Source organism: Apteryx mantelli, chromosome 5 (assembly GCF_036417845.1).
Source record: "Apteryx mantelli isolate bAptMan1 chromosome 5, bAptMan1.hap1, whole genome shotgun sequence".
Lineage (NCBI taxonomy): Eukaryota > Metazoa > Chordata > Aves > Apterygiformes > Apterygidae > Apteryx > Apteryx mantelli.
The window spans coordinates 52,169,282-52,190,131 of NC_089982.1; the positions used below are offsets into that span (position 1 = coordinate 52,169,282).

The window sequence follows — 20,850 nt, forward strand, 5'->3', positions numbered from 1 at the left end:
CTAGGAGAAGATCTCATCAGATAGATACACACAAAAACATATATTTTGAGACTACAAGTGTTGCAAAATGGTACTCAAAGATGTTTTATTTCTTTATTCCCACTAAGTACCGCACATTTAAATCAAGAGGTGTCAGCTGAACTGACTTCAGGCACTAGAGAATACAACTATGAGAAATATGATTATTGAGATAGCTTTAAAGGATTTTGTAGAGCTCAATAAATTCGGTAAGTTGACCCTAGAAAGGTCTGTGTTTCTGAAAACTTACTGAAGAATGTGTCTAATGCATTCTTTTACCCTAAGGTGCTACTCCATTCTGCTTTGCCAAGTCTAATTTCTAATGCTTCCTACATTTGGTCTCTGCAAGTAGGATTTGACTTTGAAAATATCAAAGTTCACTTGTAAAAACCTAAATGTGAATCAAAGGTTGTGAAGGCCTAGTATTGTGATGACAGTTTAGCTGTTTTTAAAATATTGTTAATACTATGATGCCAGAAACAAGAAAGTAACTAATAGGGTCTCCAAATTGCTAGCCTCTTGTATGAAGTGGAGGCAACTTTTGTAGTTATAGATTGCAACAGGCAGAAAACTTTTCTGTCATACTCCAAAGATCCCTCCACCAGTCCTGTATAACCACTTCCATTTTATCTAGACCGAGTATTAGGCATGCTGTTCTCTGATAACCTGCAGTCTTCTGAACAGTCATCACACATGCTGGTCTGACAAGAAAACAGATAAAGCTGTCTGTAAATAAGAAGCACTATAAACTTTCTCAGCCAGTACAGTATGGTTTTGGCCAAACTGAGGGGCTGGTTACTTATTTCACATATGTACACTTAAAATAACGTTAACTTCATTGATGTCGGCAATCTTAACAAGGAGAAAAAATGCAACTGAAGTCCATGTCCTGCTTTCATCAGAGTCCAGTATCTTCTGTGAAGTTTCTGATTTTAACAGCATAGAAAGCTATGTAAACGTAGTGGAAGTGATGGCAACATCTATTTCACTTGGGAAAATGTAGAATTTAGGGCCAACCCTGCAAGAAGCCGCATAAAATTTTGACACCAGAGCAAGAAATGAGAGAAAATGCACCCTAGGGCACATTAGGCATTATCTGAACTATCATTTGAGTCACAAATAGCGGAAATGTCCAAAAGCTATATTTTTACTGAAGCTTGGGAGTATGAGGCAGAGAAGTCAATAAAACCATATGGTCAAAGGGGCTGACAGAGCTAAAAGAATCCACGTGGGCTTTTGAACTTTGTGTCACTAGTAATCAACTGATATGTCTAATACAATGATCTTCATGACGTACCTAGATCAAAAGAGAGGTAAATGGAGATAAGATACTTAAAGAACTGAATTGTCCCCTGGGCTATTTTGCCATTAATTTTCTTAGTAATCTTCTCAGTAGTTTTCTCAATAATTTTCTCCAAAATGTGAAAATTAGAAACAGCAGCATTTTCCAAGGCAGACAACATAATAAATTTAGACAGCTGAGAGACTGAAATAGCATATTTTTAATTCTACCTATACTGAAAAGATTGTACTGTAGTGGAACCCAGCAGATCAGGTGAATCATAGTCTAATCAGCTCTACTAGTTTTGCCATCTAATTGATGCCTCTCAAAATGGTATGTTTTTGGAGCAACTCCAAAAAAAGTAAGAACAACATCCTTAATGTTTATCTTCATTGTGTCATCTCATCCAAAAGCAGCTGTGCAAACTTAAGTAGGAAATTATCTCAGAACATGATCATGAAAGAAAATCTAATTACACAGGTCATTTCAAGCTAATGTTTGAAGGTGTTCTGCACTTTCTAAAGGACTATATATTATCTGAATAAAAATTTGTGAACAAATGGCATTTGTAAGGAAAGATATATGGGATAAAAATTCGAGAGTTTTCTTTTTGAATGCAAGGTACATTTTCAGAATTTCACAAACTATATAAAAAGAATTTTAAGAAAGAGGAAGGAAGATCAAGTCTGAATTGCATACTGATGGACTCATAGATGACTTAAAGCATCAAGGGTAGAATCAAACTGGAGAGTCAAATATGAATATATGTAATTCTGTATACAGAATATATGCAACAGTTCATACAGCTGAGTCTGTATACAGACACAGCTTTTAAAGTAATGGGTCACAAATGTGGAAGTGGGGATCACGATCTGCCATGTTCAGAGTAGACAACGTACCCAAAAAGATAAATTCAACTCTAAAGTACTACAGAATAGAAGAAATCGCATGTAATGACTGGAGTTCAAAGAAACATAGAATTCTACACTGTATTTAGAGAATTTATCTCTCAAACTTTATAATGAGATTGAACCTAATGTATTACATTATTACAGTTATTCATTTAATAGACATAACAGGTCTCCCTTGGATAAGGTAGTCTGAGTCTGTGCTCATATAGTGTGAAGGAATTAAAAAAGAATCCAGAGGTGGGATGACTTTAGTGGAAGCAATGGCCTAGAATAAGGACAGTTATTAATACTTTTTCTTGGAAAGGTCTACAATGCCCCTGAGGCTGAAAAGCTTATATGTTGCTAAACATATATAAACATGCTAAACCAGGCATGCTCTGCACAAATGCATCCATTACCGAAATAAATCTAGTTATGCAGTGTCTGAAATTGTTTGAGGGGCTAGGGGCATTCCAGAACATTATACATTTATAACAGTTGATAGCCTCCCTTAAAAAACACGAACTTCAGAAAAATCTTTTTTGGTTAATAGACTCAGGAATACATCTAGAAATGGAAGAATCGTAAGTAGGGTGAATTCACCATGGCAAAGGTTAATAGCACAGCCCTAAGGCCCCCGCTCGCACACAGAATTACAGTTTGTATTAATCTTGAAGATCCTGACATTAGTTGCTAGTGGCAGGAACTAATGTGAAGCTCTGAATATAAGCAAAATATCTTAGAAATCAATTCACTGCTCTGGTGTTAGTCTATCAAGTTCTCTCTGTACAAGAAAAGCATGCTCAGGCAGCCTGACTCCAGCTGGCATTCTGGCAGCATTCTGCCTTGTTACAGCAATGGCTTGAGAAAAGTGAGAAAGGAGGACCTGCTAAAAACACTTACAACGAAGGGATTCATCAGTATTGTGACAAATGTTCTGTACCCCAGTACAGAACAAATACCTACAAAAAGTAGACTGCAAATTCCACCTCCACTAGGCTGCTTCCACTTAGCTTATTTGCTTCTTTTTTACATTCAGACTTTCGCACTTACACATGTCAGATTCAGCCATATCTTTGGGGCACATTTTAGGTAATGAATGTTTCCAGCTCTATGAACAAGATGCAAGTGCAAGCTTTGTGCACCTGTACAGTCTTCTCTAGATTGTCACTAAATATTCATTAGAAGTTCTTACCAGGAATAATTGCAAAAGAAGCACACAATGCCCTTTTAAAATGCTATTATTTGTAATACTGCTAAGAACAATGCAGCATCTCAGTATTCTATATCCCATATTCTACACCTCATATTTTATATCCCATAGAGAGTATGAAAAACAGTTTCACAGAATGCATAATGGATCCCATAAAGGAAAGGTCCAAGTCAAAAACAACACTAAAACAACAGCCTTTCGGAGGAAACCTGACAGATCTATCCTCAGTGGAAAAATGCAAGGAAAAGAAAAATCACCTAATTTACTTCAGGAGAAAACAATTTAACAAGGATAGTGCAAAGTCATTCTTCAACACAGGAGTGGTCGTCTTCCTGCCACCTTCAGCGTAATACTTTGTGGGTGTGGCTTGTCCAAGGAAAAAGTACAAACATGTGATGAACAGAACCAGGACAAATTCCTAGAACCATCCAAAAATAATTGAACAAAGGTGGCTAAATGAGGCAGAAGCAAAATGCTGTGGCAGGAGGCAGTCTATAAATACAGGAAGTATTATGCCATAAAAGCAATGAAAATCAAGACAGGTTTCCAGCAACCAACAAAATGTTCACAGTCAACAATCTTACCAGGCACTGCAGAGATTCCCAGTATGCTGAATGGACAAGAGAAAAAGGAGTCAGGAAGAGAGATGAAAGAACTGGAGCAGGGTGAGCATAGATTTCTAAGAGAAACTGCAAAAGAGATGCCCGCTTATTTGCTAAAAACAGTGTTTGAAAACCTTTGCTGCAGGAAAGTGCAAGAAAATATGAATACATTTTGAGCTCTGCTTTAGTTATTTGACATATGCTTAGACACAAAACTTGGATCTGTTCTCTTCTCAGTACTTATCAGTATACAAAGTAGATGAAAAGCAGGCTTACCCAGCCAGATGGTAATAACTATGTTAGCTCTACAGCCTTTAATGGTTACATGTGGGATAGTTAGAATGAGCTTGGCCAGTGAAAGCTGTGTTCTGGTGGCATTCACCAATACAAAGTTCCCTATGGGAGCCAGTTAAATAAGCGTGAATTTTAGAAACATTGAACTGTTCTAATTTATACTATGAGCTAAACCTACCACCTGTGTCTAGGTAGAGGAAAGTTGGGGAGACACTACTGTCCCTCCTCCCTATCAGACACGCTGAATATTGTTCTCCCACATATGAGATATCCTAATTTCTAGAGCAAGTGTATATATTCACAAGCAATAAACAAAAATGAGTTGCAATTTGTCAGTGGATGCATCATTAGAAAAAAAGGGTGGGGGAGGTATTTTTCCATAAAAAGACCAAAATAATCAAAGAAAATGTTTTTAAATGCATCTATATCCATAAATTTGTCAAACAAGTGAAAAATACCTTGAACTCGAAGAACCTTTGCTGCAAGTACTTTGTGCAGCATGACAAAGAACTGTAAGATTTATGTATGCCTTAATATGAATGTGTGTGTGTAACAGCAGTGCTGCTCTATATCCCAAAATCAAGACACAGCCAATGCTAAGAAAACCTTCAGTAACTTAGGTATTGAAGTGTGTTGTATCATCAGTGAAGAATAAAATGGGTTTATGAGATTCCCAACAGTATGGTTCATTAGACAAGAAAAAGAAAAGAAGAGAGCTGAAAAGGTAGTGGTGGGAGGTAGTCAGATAAGAGAAATTTCAAAAATAACATCCATAAATATATACGATGGTGGTGTATTTGGCAACAGAACCAGTAGATGATCTGTGCAATGAGGCTATAGAAACAGCCCCAGTTCTGAAATTTATTCTGCTTATTATTATTCTGCTTTATATATTATATGCTTATATATTATTATGCTTAATATATTGTGCTTATTGTATTATTTTGCTTATTATTCTGCTTATTTATTCTGCTTATTATAGAACTATGAGTTTCTAGAAAGCAGAGAAGAACAAAGATAATGTCAAGGATAAAATGATGTTATCTGACCAGACAACTCAAGTGCAAGCAAACCCAAGTAGCAAAAAATCCATTCATTAAAAACAAAACAAAGGAGTTAGACAGGACAGCATTGCAGTAGTAGATGGTCCTTTGGTTTTCTTTATTCCCAGGAGTGTTCTTGAAATACTGATTCTTAGACTCAATAGTTTGCCTGTCTACTGTATATGAAATGTAACTGACTTTCCATCATGCACTCACCTCAGGTTATACACATCAGACACTTACAGAGGGTACAGTGACCCTCATCTGCTGTCAACTTTTTTGCAAGGAAATCAGTGCTCTAACAATAATCCTGGTTCTGACATCAGAGTTCTTAAAGTATGCGATGAATCCCTTGATATTAGGAACATTAGGGATTTCACCAGATACCATGCCTAAAGGTGGTGTCCAGAGTAGCAATAGATTTAAAGGTGGTCTCTCATCTTACCACAGAGAAAGACAGAGATAAACGTAGCCTATGTCTTTGGATTTCAAGTTGAGGTCAGGTACAAGAAGTAAAGTTACAGTAGAAACCTCTCTGCCTACAGCACTTTGGGTTTAAGGCTGTTAGCAGTATAGTAGCCCTATTATTAGGCAAGTGTTGCACCTATGAAAAATTAAAGGAGACTGTCCTGGACCTTGGTAAAAGTTTTACTATTGATTTTACTACAACCAGGATTTTGCTTTTAGGGAAGGTATGTTCTAGAGCTGAGGCACTCCTAAGGGGAGAGCACCAATCTCAAAAGGGGAAAGGTTATCTTGTCAATAGACTAATAGAGTTTGATATTTGACTTTTTTGGACTAGCAAAATAACACCTAAGAGAAGATGCTTTTACTGTTTACTCAATTAGGAATTGAGTAAGATCAGCAGTTTATGCTAAAGGACAGTGGTGGTACAAAAGCAAAAGAGTATAATAAACTGACCTGAAATATGTTTAAGCAATGAGAATAACCTTCTTGACCTGGATAAGAACGGAAGGAAAAAAAAAAAATCTCAAGGTGTAGACTGATTCTGAAAGGATTTGTATGAATGCCTGTTACACCTGGGGACTGGACTTGATCCAGAAGGTCCTTGTCAGTCTTTTTTTCTAAGTGACAGCTGATTCAGCAACAGAGAGATTCAGTAAAGACTGGGAGATGTAACATGGGGGTAATAGAAATGTGGGAGAAAACCTGAGTTTCTTTAGTAAGTCATAATTATGTGAACTTGCATGTTAGGTAATTGCATTACAATACTTAGAGAAAGTAGATGCCAGTATTACACAGCCAGAGATAATCTGAAGACGTATCTTTAATGTAAATAATTACTGTAATTAAGTCAGAACATATGAATGCAAAATAGACAAACTGTTAGGACTTTTTTTATTTATAGGCTATTAATTCTTCATCCAAAACAAAAAATACAACTGAAATAACTGGTTCATTCACATTTATGCAAACACTGGTTCTTCTTATTCACCACTCCCAAATTTTCAACAATGATATCCAGTATTCCAAAATAAGCCTGTGGATACTGTTACTCAAGAAAAAAAAAAAAATCTGAGTAGTACTGAAAGAGGCTAAAAAGTCATTGCAGTTCATCACTTCATGAGTGGTTTGTGATGTTTGACTGAAGGGCCAAATAGTGGTAGTTAATGAGGAAAATTCATGTAAAGAAGACCCTTTCTTTCAATATCTCTAACATGAAGCTGTCCACACCTGAACTGTATTGGGGTAAGAATACTCTTTCACCTTGATAATGAAAACATTTCTTTGCACCCCAACACAGACAGGGAAATAAATGTGTCCTTAATTTTAAGTAAGATTAAAAAGTAGAAAACTTCTTTTGTCGCTCGATCTAGAAGACAGGAATCAAATTAAGCCCATACTTACTACCACGCGGGAAGAAAATATTCATGAATCTTCCCTCAAAAGCAAACAACAACAATGAAAAAATCCACTGAAACTTTTCTAGGGTCTGACAGGATACTGATTTTCATGGCTGAACATCATACTCCTGGCCATTCATCACTTGACCAATAGCTACAGAGTCAGCAGACAAGATGTCTTATCTGGCTGACTAACACAGTATTGGACAGTTGTGCTGTAACCTTACTAGGCTCATTGAGCTTGCCTGTTTTAGGATGGGGGCAGAGTACATTTGCTTAGTAACTTCTCCCTAAAAAGCAATGAATTTTGTTAACCTTGCCTGCGCACCCCAAAAGCAAAGCCAAAGTGATAAGATGCATACAGATGTTTTATTTCAGCATCACTTGGGGCAAAATGTAGAATAGATTTTCTACAGGTCTAAACAGAAAAATAACTAGACTTCATCTTCTGGATTACATAACCTGTTCAACTGACATAGCAAAAGTAGCTGAAATAGCCTGTTTAAGGGTGGGGACAGAAAAATAAAATATTTTATCTGGGACCATCCATATACCTTGCCAGGTGCTTGCAATGTATTTGAATGGAAAACTCCAGTGGTCACTCACAGCAGTGCTTGATAGCAGCTGCTTGTAATTAATATTGTTTCAGAGAACAGGGACCTTGGGAGTAAGGGATAATTGAAGAGTCTGAATGAAGTCTTAAAGGACTTTCCCAGAACCCGAGCAATGGAAAAAGATTAGAAGTCCTCCATGATGGGGGGGGGCACCCCCCCCACCAACCCCAATCTAACCGAAGTCCCTAATTCAAGTACGTAAAAATGCAACTCTTATCTTGCATAGTTATGATCATCAGTAAGATAGTAACTATTCTTCAAAAGGCATCTGTAACTATATGCAACCTGGTACTGTATTAGATCATTTATAAAATGAAGAGAATAAGCTACCCTCTTCCTCTGGGAAGAGGATAATGAGATAATCATGTAAGGTAGGAACCTAGATGATCCTGCTCTATTGTAATACTGCCTATCGTTGCAGACTTCAGAAGGGCTAAATTTTGAAGGAGTACTTCTTTAATAGCAGATTTTTTACTACAGTCTCAAGCATTATTTAACTACATGTTAAATACATGTTTATTTGTTCATTAAATAACCAAACATTAAAACATTAACAAAATACATGTTCTCTTATATGCTAAATAATTCTGTTAGTACCACTTGTCCTCCTGAAGAGGCTGGCAATCATTTCTCAGGAGTGGAAGGTTAATCCAGGATTTGAGACAGCTCTGACTAATGCGAGTAGAAGAAAAAACTGCTAACAGCAAGGGTGGCAATCCCTTTTTAGTTGCAAAGCTAAACTGTGATGCATAGCACTGAATTGACATTGCACAATTTTTACTGCCCTAGGAAAGCAAGCCTCCTTGTACAAACAGGTTGGACATTGTCATATTAACATTGGATTCCTGTTCTTGGTAGCACTTTAGTCATGGGAAAACTAGATTTGCTGCTGATTCCTTGTTCTAGAAACACGTGAAGTATCTATGCTGTAACAGGGTGGGAAAGCAGCTAACAAGAAGTAGAAAAGGGATGAGAGTAGGAGAAGCAGATCAGGGGAAATTGCTAGTGAAAAGACCTGAAAAGATGAGAAAATCTTAATGAAGAAAGGGAGAACTCCAAAAAATAATCTAAAAAGACACAGCAAGTAGTATAACCTATCAGTACCAATGTCTGTTGGCAGGAGCAAACTAGAAGCACTGCCTCTAAAGACTTCAGAATGCAGAAGTTTTCGGATGGAATAGGAGTAGTTGGGTTTGACAGACATATTAGTAAAAAATGGAGTATTATTTGAAGTGTTCATCTCTACCTTTGGTCATTGACAGAACGGTGCCATTTAAACAAGTTTTTGAATAAACTTTTGATTCAGTAAATTATTCATCAAAACCAGTCTGAGGAACAGCTTTATTTAAAACAATGCATTTTTATGCTCAATTCTGTTCAACAATTGGCAAAGTTCAATATATCCACTAGACATTTTCCCCTCTCCCATTTGGCTTACCATTTTTAATACCTGAAGTTACTCATGTCTGAAATACCAATGTTCATTGTCATCAACATCTCAGTTTTCATCAGAACCCTGACTTTATCTGCTACAACTTGATCTTCTGTAGGTTATCTCCCTTGAGTCACACATTTCTCAGGCAACCCATTTTCTCTCTGGACATAAAAAGAAGTCCAAGGATCACCTGTAATAAAAACAATGTTTCTGTTAGTCTGAATCCACAATAGGAGTTTCATTTATTAGATAAAAGGATAATATTAAATACTCTATTAAAAAATGTTTTAAAACAAAAAACCAAAACAGATCATCAAGAACAATCATTCTGAAAAGGCTGATGAGATCTTCAATCTGATTATTAAAAGAGGGTTCCAATCCTATGTTCAAAATTTATATTCTAGAAAATACACCAAGAGGAACACTCTTCACCAACCAGATTCTTATGCTGCTCAAAGTATATCATTTTTAACAAATAAAAACCAGTCAATTTTGAAAAGCCTACAAAAAGTTCTCACTGATATCCCATCCCCCAATTCTGCAATGCTATCCAGCATTTGTTAATAGTACATCAAAAAAATAGTACTAAGTAGCTGTTCTCCTTAGTTCTTCCAGCAGTGAGTTCACTGATCTTACAGGCTTTGCTCAGGGATTACTTTCAAGCTCATTCTTTTGAGTACTCAGAGCTGTCTTTACAGACCTGTTTGTTTCTAGTGCAGCTGAGGCAGATTTAGCATATAGACATAGTTTTCTCCCTTTTTCATTGCTGCCTCATTCACAAAAGTAGCTGCATGCATGCTTAAATTTAAGCATGCATGCAGTCCTACTGAAGTTAATAGTATCTTGCTGTTCTTGGGGCCCTGGAGCCTCAGCAATGTCAGACTTCTTGTCTGGCTTCTTCACTAATAACAAAAGCACAAGAGTTGTAGCAACAGAAGGCCAGGGACATGGGAAACTGGGGAAAAAGTACAAAAAAGCCAAATGTATCCATGTGCAGGAGACTAGCATAGAACAGAGATGGGTGAGAAGTGGGTGAATGCAGCTTTCTGCCCTGAGGTAGCAGGTGCTAGTTACCAGCATGGCACCAGTGCCTGAGCTGTCAGGTGTCAGCAGACAAGAGGATGCCTTCTGACAGGCACAGAAGATGAGGGTGAGACTGATGGGGCTCTCCTCTGGCCTCCTGGAGGCCCCTCCTGTCATACAGGCTTGCATAAAGTGGCCAGGAAAAAGCAACCCACTGGGCCAAGAGAACGGTTTCAAAAGGAAGAGAAAGAACAAGCGGGATAATAGTGCTCAAGACAGCTTTCTTCACTGACCTTAAGAAGGGTCCACTCCTGCAATCCTTGAGTACCCCAAATCCCCTGTGACCAAAATGGCAGTTGTGTGTTGACTCTTCCCCTTACATTTTAACTTAAGTGATAAACTAATCTTTATAGTCAACAACAAAGACTTATGACTGGTCCCTTAACCATGTTCTTGATGCATTGTTTTCTTGGTGTGGGTAACAATGAAGGCATAAGGATACTAACAATCAGTGATAGGAATGTGTAATATTACATAAACCACTTCTAACGATCTCTTTTTTCTATTTCCTGAGATGCTCTAATCCAATGATGAACAAGTAAAAACTTCACCTGATGTTGCAAAAACTACAAGTATTTCTCTAATCCACCTTTCCTAAGGCTAGTCATTTTACCTTTTCAGAGTGGAACTTTTGTTGAATTACCTTATTATTTCTCTTCTATGAATATTAGCAATGGAAAATGGAACACATTAAAATGATTTACACCTTTCTTTTAAGATGAGTGTTATTAAAGAGTGCATCAATTTAAAGTTTAAGATGCATGAATATATTGTCAAAATATGGGTTTTAAAATCCTTATGCCTTGAATGTTTCCCTTTAATTTTTGTTCAAAGTTAAAAGACCACAGACATCATAAACCAAATTCAGTCTTTGTGTAGACCAGCATTAAATTGCAGCAGTTTGCATCAGGACTGAACTGGTATCAGGTGCCTGTTAGAATATAAAGTCACCATTAAAAAATAGACCATAACTATGAAACTTATTACAAGTCAAGTACATTAAATAAAAGAGGATCCTACCAGTTGCATCATCGGCTTCTGTGTCTAGAAGAGCATCTACTGAAGCCACGCCTGTGACTATGAAGGAGTCTGTAGTATCAGACACTCCTCGCTTGCTGAGACAAACTTCTTTGAGATACTGACTCCTCTGCTTTGATCAGTGTCTTTTACTAACCTTCTGACTGTCAGGAAGGTTACACCACTTGTTGAGAAGGTGTCTAGGCCTTCCTACTATGCCCCAATGCACTTTAACCATAAAAAAGTCCACAGGTTCGATTTGTAGTTATCTTCCAAAAATACTTAAATAAGAGTGAGTACGACAGATGAAAGATATTTTCCCCCACTAAATCCACCTTTTTGGTAAAGTGTTAAGTATTCCTTATATCTGTTAGTCCTCTTTTGCAAGGAAGGAAGTCTTCAGTGAGATACATTTTCTTCAGGAGGTATCTTCTGTTCCTCCCTGACCTTTTCCAGTGGAATTTTCATCCTGTGTCTTTTTTCCTCAATAAATGTGCCAGCAAAGTGTTATTAATACAGTTGTTGTAAAATCAGAAGTTTCTTTATTACAGCTCTGTAAAAAGTTTTAACTGTCTTTATAATTAACAAATTATAATTGAATTGTATGTATAAGTCAGTATTTTCAAAATAATCTCTTCCTAAATAGCCTGAATTATTGAAAACAGTTTAGGAAGTTCTTTCCTCCCCATATTCAATGATATTGGGCCAGGATCTTCTAAATACTTATTCATAATTTTACTCACCTGGGTAACCCCTCTGAATGCAATGCCAAGTTTAATGGTGCTGCTCACATAAGTAGAGTTATGCATAAGCGTAGTTTTTCATGGGATTAGTCAAAAACAGCTTGCATACCATTTTATGAGGCTTATTATTTTCTTTCCAAAGTTTCCTTTTATCTGTGTACTAAAAATACGTAGATTTATCTGTAGAGGACAGAAGACTTAATCTACCTCCTTAAGAACTTTAAAAGTTACTTTTACTATTTTTCCCTAAAATGGACTATAAGCTATTTCCATCATGTACCAAGTACCTACTACTTTTAATTAATTCTTGATTTCAGAGAATAGAACTGTATCTACTTCATGTTCCAGTCTGGAAAAAAGTGCAGAAGAATGCTCTGTTCTCCTAGCTGTAGTAGATAACTGTTGCCAGTTTGCTGCAGTTCTTAACAGCCACTGTGAGGGAAAAGGCAAGAATGAGAAATGCAATGAGAGTGAGCATGTGTGGGGATTCAAGAGGGATTATGTGAGATCTGCAGTAGAGAAAATATACACACACAGAGAACTCAGTAATTCAGTTGTTTCCAGAAAACACACACCAATCACCACATTTTGTTCAAACTTGTTACCAGAAATGTCTGCATTATGAACTTCCCACAGAAGAGCTGAAGTGTATTTTTATTAACTAGGGGGAGGAGATATCACCCTTTCCCCTAGAGTAACCCCAATAATATGCCTATTCTCTTCCTTTATATGGAGGGATCCTTTCTCCCTCCATATAAAAACTTCTCATCAAAAGAATCCAGGATGAAAAGAAAGATCTATGTGATGGAGTAAGGGTGGTCAAGAGCTGACTTGAATTCTGGGGAGATGCACTACATAACCTTACCGGCCTTAGTGAAAGTATTTGTATCAAAAAAACTGAGAGGAGAATATAGCTTTTAGATCAGTGGCAATCACAGAAGGAAAAAAAAAATCAGTTTGTCTTCATTTTGATCCTGTGTGTTGGCATTCCACTATGACTGAATAAAAATAAAAACCATAATCCTTTTGAATTACCCGCCTTAACCTTAGAAAAGTAACCGTGGCGCTGTTTACTGGAGTCCAACACTAGCTGTCTTACTGTGCTAGTTTATAGCAAAGCCAGGGCTGGAGTTGCCTCTCAGATGAGTTTTAAATGACTAACTATTGGAGGTTAGTGGTGTTAAAACAAAGAATCTGACAGCTAATCATGAAAAAAAATGAAAGCAACATCTCTTAATTATCATGGAGTAAAAAACCCGAGAGTTCTGCTTTCATTAACACGGCAGCTCCCTTCACATGCTCCCATATTTTTTTCAGTGAAAGATGCATGGGGTTTTGAGTGCACAGATTTGGTACACGTGCACAGCAGCTGGTCTGAGATGATAAAGCAGAATGAATCTGAAGAAGTTCCTGTCTGGCAAACCAATAATCCATAAACTAAGAGGGATTTACTCAGTAGACCATGACAGATTCTATCCTGTCAAAATCACACTTTTTTTAGAACTTGCCTAAATCTGTTTCTCTGTCGGATGTTTCCAATCCCTGAAAGACCTAAATAGCAAGTAGGAAGTGAACAAAGAAAATGAATAGAGTGTCTTTGTTTATTCTGAATCTTGCAATGGCTATAAGTTAATGTTTGGCTTAATTTGAAGCTCCAACCACAGGATTTACTGTTGGAGACACTTCTATTTAACTCAGAGGAAATGAATCTGTAGAATAGCCTCTAGCATGCACAGGCACACACTGTATGTCACAGCAGCACCCCCAGTACCGTGTTTAATTTCACTCCTAAATAAGGCTTGCGAGGTTTCTTTCTTTTCTGCTAGGTGGGACTGAGCAAGAGCTAAAAATAGCACCACGATTCGGTGGCAGTTGCTAAAAATACCCCTGCCCGCTCGATCACCGATTTAGCATGAAACATGAAGCCCGCGGCACCTGTCACAGCCTGTGACGGCCAGCCCGCGATGCCCCGGACAGGGCGCAGCCTGGAGTTGGGAGCCCGGGCGAAGTTTTACGCGCAGACGGGAGGGCGCAGCGCTCCGCCGCCCGAGCGCGCCCTTTGCCGCCGCCTGCCCCGCCGCGGGGACACCGGCCGGGGGGGGTAGGGGCGGGCGGCGGCTCTTACCCGCGTTCCGCAGCTTCTTGTTCCGGTACACGGAGAGGATCACCAGGAGGTTGCCCAGCAGGTCCACCACGATGGTGAAGATGAGGATGACGGCCAGGGTGGAGGTGACCCAGGGAGGGCGGCGCGCCGCGCCTGCTCCCTCGCCCGGCGGGTCCCGCGGGAGGACGGAGTCGTTCAGCTCGCTGCCGTTCGCTCTCATCCTCCTGCCCCGCCGCCGGCTCACGCTCCCCGCATGCCAGGGCGGAGCCCGGCCGCGGGGCTCCCTCTCGCGGGGGGCCCGGCCGCAGGCTCCCGCTGCCGCCGCTCTGCCTGCCCTCGGGCGGGCTGGCGACACCGCGGGGAGCGGGCGCGCCGCCCACGGCCGCCGCTCGGGCTTGGAAGTTTCCCCGAAGCGTGCATGTGCCACGGCGGGATATTTTATAGCCTGCTCCCCTCCCCTCCCCTCCCCTCCCTCCGCGTCCCGTCCCGCCCCGCCGCCGCCGCCGCTGCCTCCAGGTGACACCGAACCGCCCCCGCCGCGGACACGTGCGCGGCCGGGGGATCCCGGCTGCCGCGCGGTGCCGCAGCGCCCCCCCGCGGCCGCCGCGCCTTCCGCGCCAGCCGGCGCCGCGGCCCCATTCATTCCGGGCCCTGCGGCCCCATTCATGCCGGGCCCTGCGGCCCCATTCATGCGCCCGGCTCGCTCGTTCGCGTACGGCTGCTTCATTCACGGGCCGAGGGACGGCGCGCGCGGCGGGGCCGCTCACCGGGAAGAGATCGATGGGTTTGCGTGCTGCCGTTCTTGGGTTTACAGCGTCTGGGGCTATTTTTAGCTTTCCTGGGTAATGCCGCCTTTCGATTAGACGTGCACTTTTAATTAGACGTTAATTATACCCTTCCCCTCCTCCTTCGTCTTGCTATAACACCGCACTCGGAAAGTAACGTGAGAGGGGCGAGAGCCCCCCCACCAGCGGAGCTGATCTGTGGTGCTATAAAAAGCTCCTCGCGAAGCTGCGCTCGCCGGCGGGTGGGATGCGAGGACCCGCATCCCAGGAGCAGCACGTGCCGCCGCTGCACGGGGGCAGCAGCCCGCCGGGAGCCGCCGCGCCGCGCCGCGCCGCGCCGTGGGCGAGCCGCCCGCCAGAGGTACGAGCCCGCCAGGGTCTGGCTCCGCCGTTCCCCCGAAGCAGCGCGGGGGAAATAGGGAGCCATTGCCCAGCCCTAAGGAGGAACTGATCGTGTGAATCAGGTACTCCTCGTACAACGGATGTTCCAGTAAAAAAGGCGTTTTCTTCTGACTGTAAATAACTGCACTGACTCCCCTCGCGTACGTGGTGTGAAGCCGTTTAAGACTCAGTTATCTGATCAGACTGGGGATAGAAATGACTCTCCTATTCAGGGTAACAGAGACTGCGAGCTCAGATGGCAATTCGCACTGTGCTCCGCTAAACAGTGCAGGGAAGGAGCAAGCACTGGCAGAGTGCGTGAGCAATTCTGGCAGCCATAGGCGGTAACCGGGCACGGAAGTCATGCTCGAAACATTTAGTAAGGTTTTGGGGTATCTGAAGGCGGGGGGGGGGGACGGGACCACGGTGCTCCCTCCCAGCGGGAGAACAAATGCGCTGGAAGATGGGGTGTTGCTTTGGTCGTGAGGACCTCGCTGTGCAGAACTGGGGAAACTGCTGCTGCATATCCTAATCTGCACCCACAGCCTGGCGGTTACTGTCTTGTAATTGAAGTCCTTGGTGATGAATAATTAAAGCCATCATTCTGAACGGTTAAAACCCGTTATTATGAATAGTGGCTCCACTGGCCACGTTATGTAACAACAACGAAGGCAGCAGATTTTACAAGAAAGCCGGTGATCATTAGCACAAAGGCTCAGAAAGGCAGCTGATGTGTGCCGTGCTCGGATCCTGCCCTTGGTGGGGGAACCTCGATAAAAATAGCATCCACGGGTTCGGGGCAGCTTTTACTTCGAGGCGTCACGAGCGGCTGTGCTGCTCCGCCAGCCCTGCACGCCCCCTCGGGCCCGCGCCGCCGCCGCCCAGCGCAGCCGCGGAGAAGCCGGCGGAGGCGCCCGCACTACCGAGCAGTCTCTCCCGCTGCCCCCAGCAGAATAAAGCCTGTCGGGGGAGACGGAGAGCAGCAGCCCGGAGCGGAGCGGGGGGCTGGCGGAGGGGTGGCCCAGGGGCTTCAATCCGGAGCTGGGCGGGGGGCGCAGCCACAGCCCGCACCGCGGTGCCGCAGCCCCTGGGGGGCGAGCACACCCCATCGCCCCCCTCCCCCCCGCCGGTGACTCTGCAGGGAGAGAAAAATGAGCCTGTGTGTCCTTGTAGGTGCATGAAAAATAGGTTTCCCAGCTGTGGGGGAAGATTAAAATTAGGGGGAGCCAGCAGAAGGGGGTGAACAGGGCAAGACAGGCACACGTGGAAACTGGAGCTTCCAGCCAAAACTACCTGGTCCTCAATAGACCTTGACGGGTGTTTCATTTGGCAGGGAGGGGCAGCCGAGAGGGAGAGAGATGTGAAGTTGCACAAGGTCAGATATTTTTAACCAGAAGGTAGAGTGGAGATGAGAATCGGATCAGCCCAGGATTCAGTTAAAAAAAAGGGAATCCAATTCATTTGCTGTCACTTTTTTCTTGCAGGGCAGGGGTGTTCGGCCACGTTTGCAGCTTAGACCCCCAGGGGATGAAGGCATCACTCACTCCCATTGACCCTTGTGACAAGAGTGCACGTTGGGCACAAAGGCCACTTGTGCTGGTGAGAGCAATGCTCAGGGAAGGCTGCACCTGAAAAGGAAATGGAGAGGTCATACCAGGAAACCCTGTTGCAGCTAAGGATGACCCAAGCACCACCAGCAAGGGCTAACATATATCGGAAAGCCCTGTGCTGTGAACAACAGTTCCCTTTTTTGTGCTGGAAAATGTGGATTCCTCACATGTGGATGCTCAGTGTGGATGCACTTCTTTCCTTCCCAAAGTATGGGAACATCAGTATCTGAGTCAGGTTCCAGCCTGCAGACAGGACTACCTTCCCTTTCCTCTTGGAAAAGGAAGAGGGATACAGTAGAAATGCAGGGATCAGATGAGTACAGTCTCTGGGAAGGTGCTGAAACTAGACAGGGCTGAGGGCTATCAGAACAAGATTGATGAAGAAATGCATGAAAAACAAACTAGATCAGGAATGAAGCTTGGTATTTGGATACAGTGAGTGCTTGGAAGAAGGGAGAGAGTTGGTGTACAGTGTAGAGTGCAGGGGAACTGGGTAGGGAAAAATCTCACAAAGACCACACAGCTGAGCAGTGTGGGCAGTCACAAATGACAGTAGGTTTTAGCAGAGGATTGGGAGATTCTGGGCAGTGATTCCCTGACATGGCACGTCAAGGCCCTGAGAGCACTAATAGGCCTTAATGATCCTGACAAGCCTCACCTGGGACTTCCACCTCCCACCCATGGGCCCAGGAGCTGCATTTAAGCTCAGGTGTGGGCCCTCAGTTCTTGCCTGAGTTATGTTACAGGTGTGCTTGCCTCAAGCTTTGTCTCTACCCTTGTTTTCTGTCTGGACCTTAGGCCTATGTTGTAGCCTTGTTTTCAGTCCTATCTGGGCTCTTTGGATGCATGCCAGCCCTGTCTCATCGTCTTGCCTTTCCTGGGACTGTTGTGGAATGTTATGAGCCCCTGTCTGCTGCTTTCTCATCCTGGGGGGCTGTGCCACGGTTGGTGAGGGTACTGCTTGTATGGTGTGGTTGCCTTTGACTCCTGGCTTGTCTTCCCTGGTGGAGCAGCCCTGCTCTTGCTGCTCCCCAGCAAGGGACCCCAGGTGAAAGGGGGGAGGTAATGGATCAGCTCCAGCTATCTGGAAAGATAGATGGAAATATGGAAATCATGAGAAGAAAGTAGCAGTTTCTCAGGCTCCCTGAGCAGGGAGGAAGGAGGCTGCCTGGCAGATGGGAGAGGAATATGGGATGGTCACTAGCAGAACCAAGTGCTGGGAGTGTGCTGGTAGGGTGGCTGGCAGAGAATGGAGGGGGAGAGCAAAAGGCATGAATCTTGTCTCCAGATGGAGAAGCCTTCACCAGGACTGCCTGTTTTCTTGCATTGGAGGAAAGAGCTGGGGAGGCTGGTGACAGATAGCATAGCTGGGAAGAGGCTGGCTCTGGCACAAGTGGTGGAGGAAGCTCTTGGATGGCTGTTCTGGGACTAGAAGGTAGGTAAGCTGTGGCACCCTGTGGTGGGGAACCAGAAGGCTCTGAAATCCTGTCTGTTTTGCTGCCTTTTTCTTCTGCGGAGAAGCTCAGGAGCTGCATGAAGTAAAATAATGCAGGCTCTGTCCTACTCAGTCTCAATAGGCATTTCAGTAATGAAATGTAGAAACTATCTTAGAGTAGAGAGGTGGAAGGGTTGAGGTAAATGAAGTGTGGTGGTGTGTTTCTGTGGCAGACAGTAGTGGTGGAGGGTGTGAGAAACAGCTTGTTTGAATGCTCAGCATTAAATTACATGAGTACAGATTCTGCCTGGTGCTGTTTCTTACTATAAGGCTGTAGTATTTTGAGATGTCCAGACATCTTCCCTTGAGGAATAGTTAGGATGATGCTGAAGGTCCTTGGACACTCTAGAAATAAATAAATTAATTAAAAAATCCCCATGGCTTATCACTATGATTTGGAGCTGCTTTGGCCACTATATTTACTAGCCTTTTGGTCTACTCTCCCAGAGCACTGACACAGTCCCTTAGTTCTCCCCAAAAACTTGCCTTGACAGCTGAGGTTTGGTACACAGCTCTTGCTGAGATACCTATGGGCAAATATGTGGGCAACTCCACTTTGTTAACGGTAAAACTGCTGTTATGGTAAGTATGCTTCATTCCACCCCACTGCTGGGGGTTATTTGCTCTTCATTACACCACGCCGTTGGTTGTGATGCTGGGCAAAAATTGAACTTGGCTATTGTTCAGAGGTGTTGTTCCTTGAGTCTTTTTAGAGGAATGATTTTAGAACGCCAGAATTTCCTTGTGTTTTGTTTTTGTGAGCTGCAGCTCTTTCCCTGCTGTGTCTGTGTGAGAAGTCTTTTATTTTAGTGGGTTTTTTATTTGCCATCTGTGGTATTTTCTGCCCACATGCTAGAAGTCCTGAAATAACTGTGTGAGTTGCATTCTGTCTGCAAATACTGTTATTGGGCAAGTGATGCAAGAGATGGAGGGGGGACATGCCAACTTCAGTTCTTCATTCAGTACTGCCTTAGCGCACATCCTTGTGCTTTCAGGAAGAGCTGTTGGAACAGCTCTTGTGCAGCACAGGGGCTTTCTGATTGTATATTCCTGCCTCTGAATATTCTGCTGTCTTGTGTGTGGATGTATTTTATCTCCTTCCCCCCTGCCCCCCCGAAGCATTTTTAACATCTTTGAGTATTCCCTTGTACTATTTTCTATGACTGTTTTCTTGGTCTGAGTTAACAGTTTCTTCATGTTTCCTTTTGTGTAAAAGATGGGGAATAGAGGAGGCATGTTTCAAATTGAGATCATTGAACTGGAAAGGGTCTACAGAAAGAACTGCCTGGAGTTTGATATATGAAAGACTTGTTACAGTCAGTTCCATTCTCGTTCAGTAGTGGAAAAGCAGGAAAACAAATACAAGGTCAAAGAATGCGGAGGGGGAGGGAACATGGCATGGTTAATGTGAATGGGAAGAAGTAAGGGGATTGACGGTCTCAGGAAGCGAGATGAGAATGAGCTGCAGGGGGCAGGCGAGGGGTGGGTGTCACGCTGTCATGCTATGAAGGTTCGATAGCAACGACTGAGACAGTAATATAATAATAATAAAAAAGATGTTTATTTCCTCACACAAGTTCTTGGATTAGTAACATCCATTAAAATAATGCGATTACTAATTTAGGAAGGATAACACAAAACCATCAGTTACTAATTTAGAAAGGATAACCTGAAACCGTCGATTACTGCGTTATTAATTGGAAGGACTGCTTATCCCTACTTGAAAGCTTTCTTGTTCACTCTCCTAGTGAGAGGGCTCTCAACCTCGAGGAGTTACCTTAACCCAGCGTCCCAGGGAAAGGGGAGGGGGGGGAATACTCACGGTCCAGCCGGAGAGGATGATCAGGTCACGTTCCCGTCCCTGCTCAAACTCTCCTAGCTCCCAAGTCTCTTTTTATACGGCTGGGGCTCTGGGCAAACACTGCTTTTGCTGACTTTTTGCGAGTTTCGCAATCACAGGACTGTCTGTTTGTCTGCTTGGGAGGACCCTGCTAGCGAGGCAAGACCACAACACCTCCGTATTGCTTCTTCCCTCCCTGGGGGTCCGTGCAGATTCCAGGTGGCAGACCTCTTCAGTCTTGTTAATGCTGCCATTCCGCAGCCTTGCGCATATCAGTCCTTGCGCATATCGCATATCGGTTGGTAGACGACTTTAGTCCTGTTAAGTCCTCTGTTCAGCAGCTTTGTGCACGTCAGCTCTTGTGCTATCAGTTCTTCTGCATATCAGTTGACAAACTTCAGTCCTGTTAACTCTTCACTCGCCCGTCAGTGGGGAAGTAGAAGTCTCTTTCATTGGAAAAATGTGTGATTGTGTTGGTAACTATTCTTGTTTTAGGCTGGTGATACTCTGTTGAAATCAATAAATAATCAGAAGTG

At 42.8% G+C, this 20,850-nt stretch overlaps 1 protein-coding gene across 4 annotated transcripts in view; it reads right to left on the reverse strand.

Moving 5' to 3' along the window:
• Positions 1-14,548, reverse strand: part of MTNR1A (melatonin receptor 1A) — a 66,140-nt gene extending 51,592 nt beyond the window's left edge. The window contains exons 1-3 of one of the 4 annotated variants that reach the window (XR_010884277.1): positions 14,225-14,303; positions 11,360-12,531; positions 9,260-9,446 (exon numbers count right to left, since the gene is read on the reverse strand). Coding sequence is in view for 1 of the 4 variants with exons in the window: in XM_067297140.1 (XP_067153241.1) it covers positions 14,225-14,423 (199 nt within the window). In the remaining 3 variants the exon portion in view is untranslated. Of the gene's footprint in view, positions 1-9,145; positions 9,447-11,359; positions 12,532-14,224 lie in introns of those variants that run through there. The other 3 variants (XR_010884276.1, XR_010884278.1, XM_067297140.1) reach the window with 3 other exon arrangements.
• Positions 14,549-20,850: the final 6,302 nt, after the last annotated feature.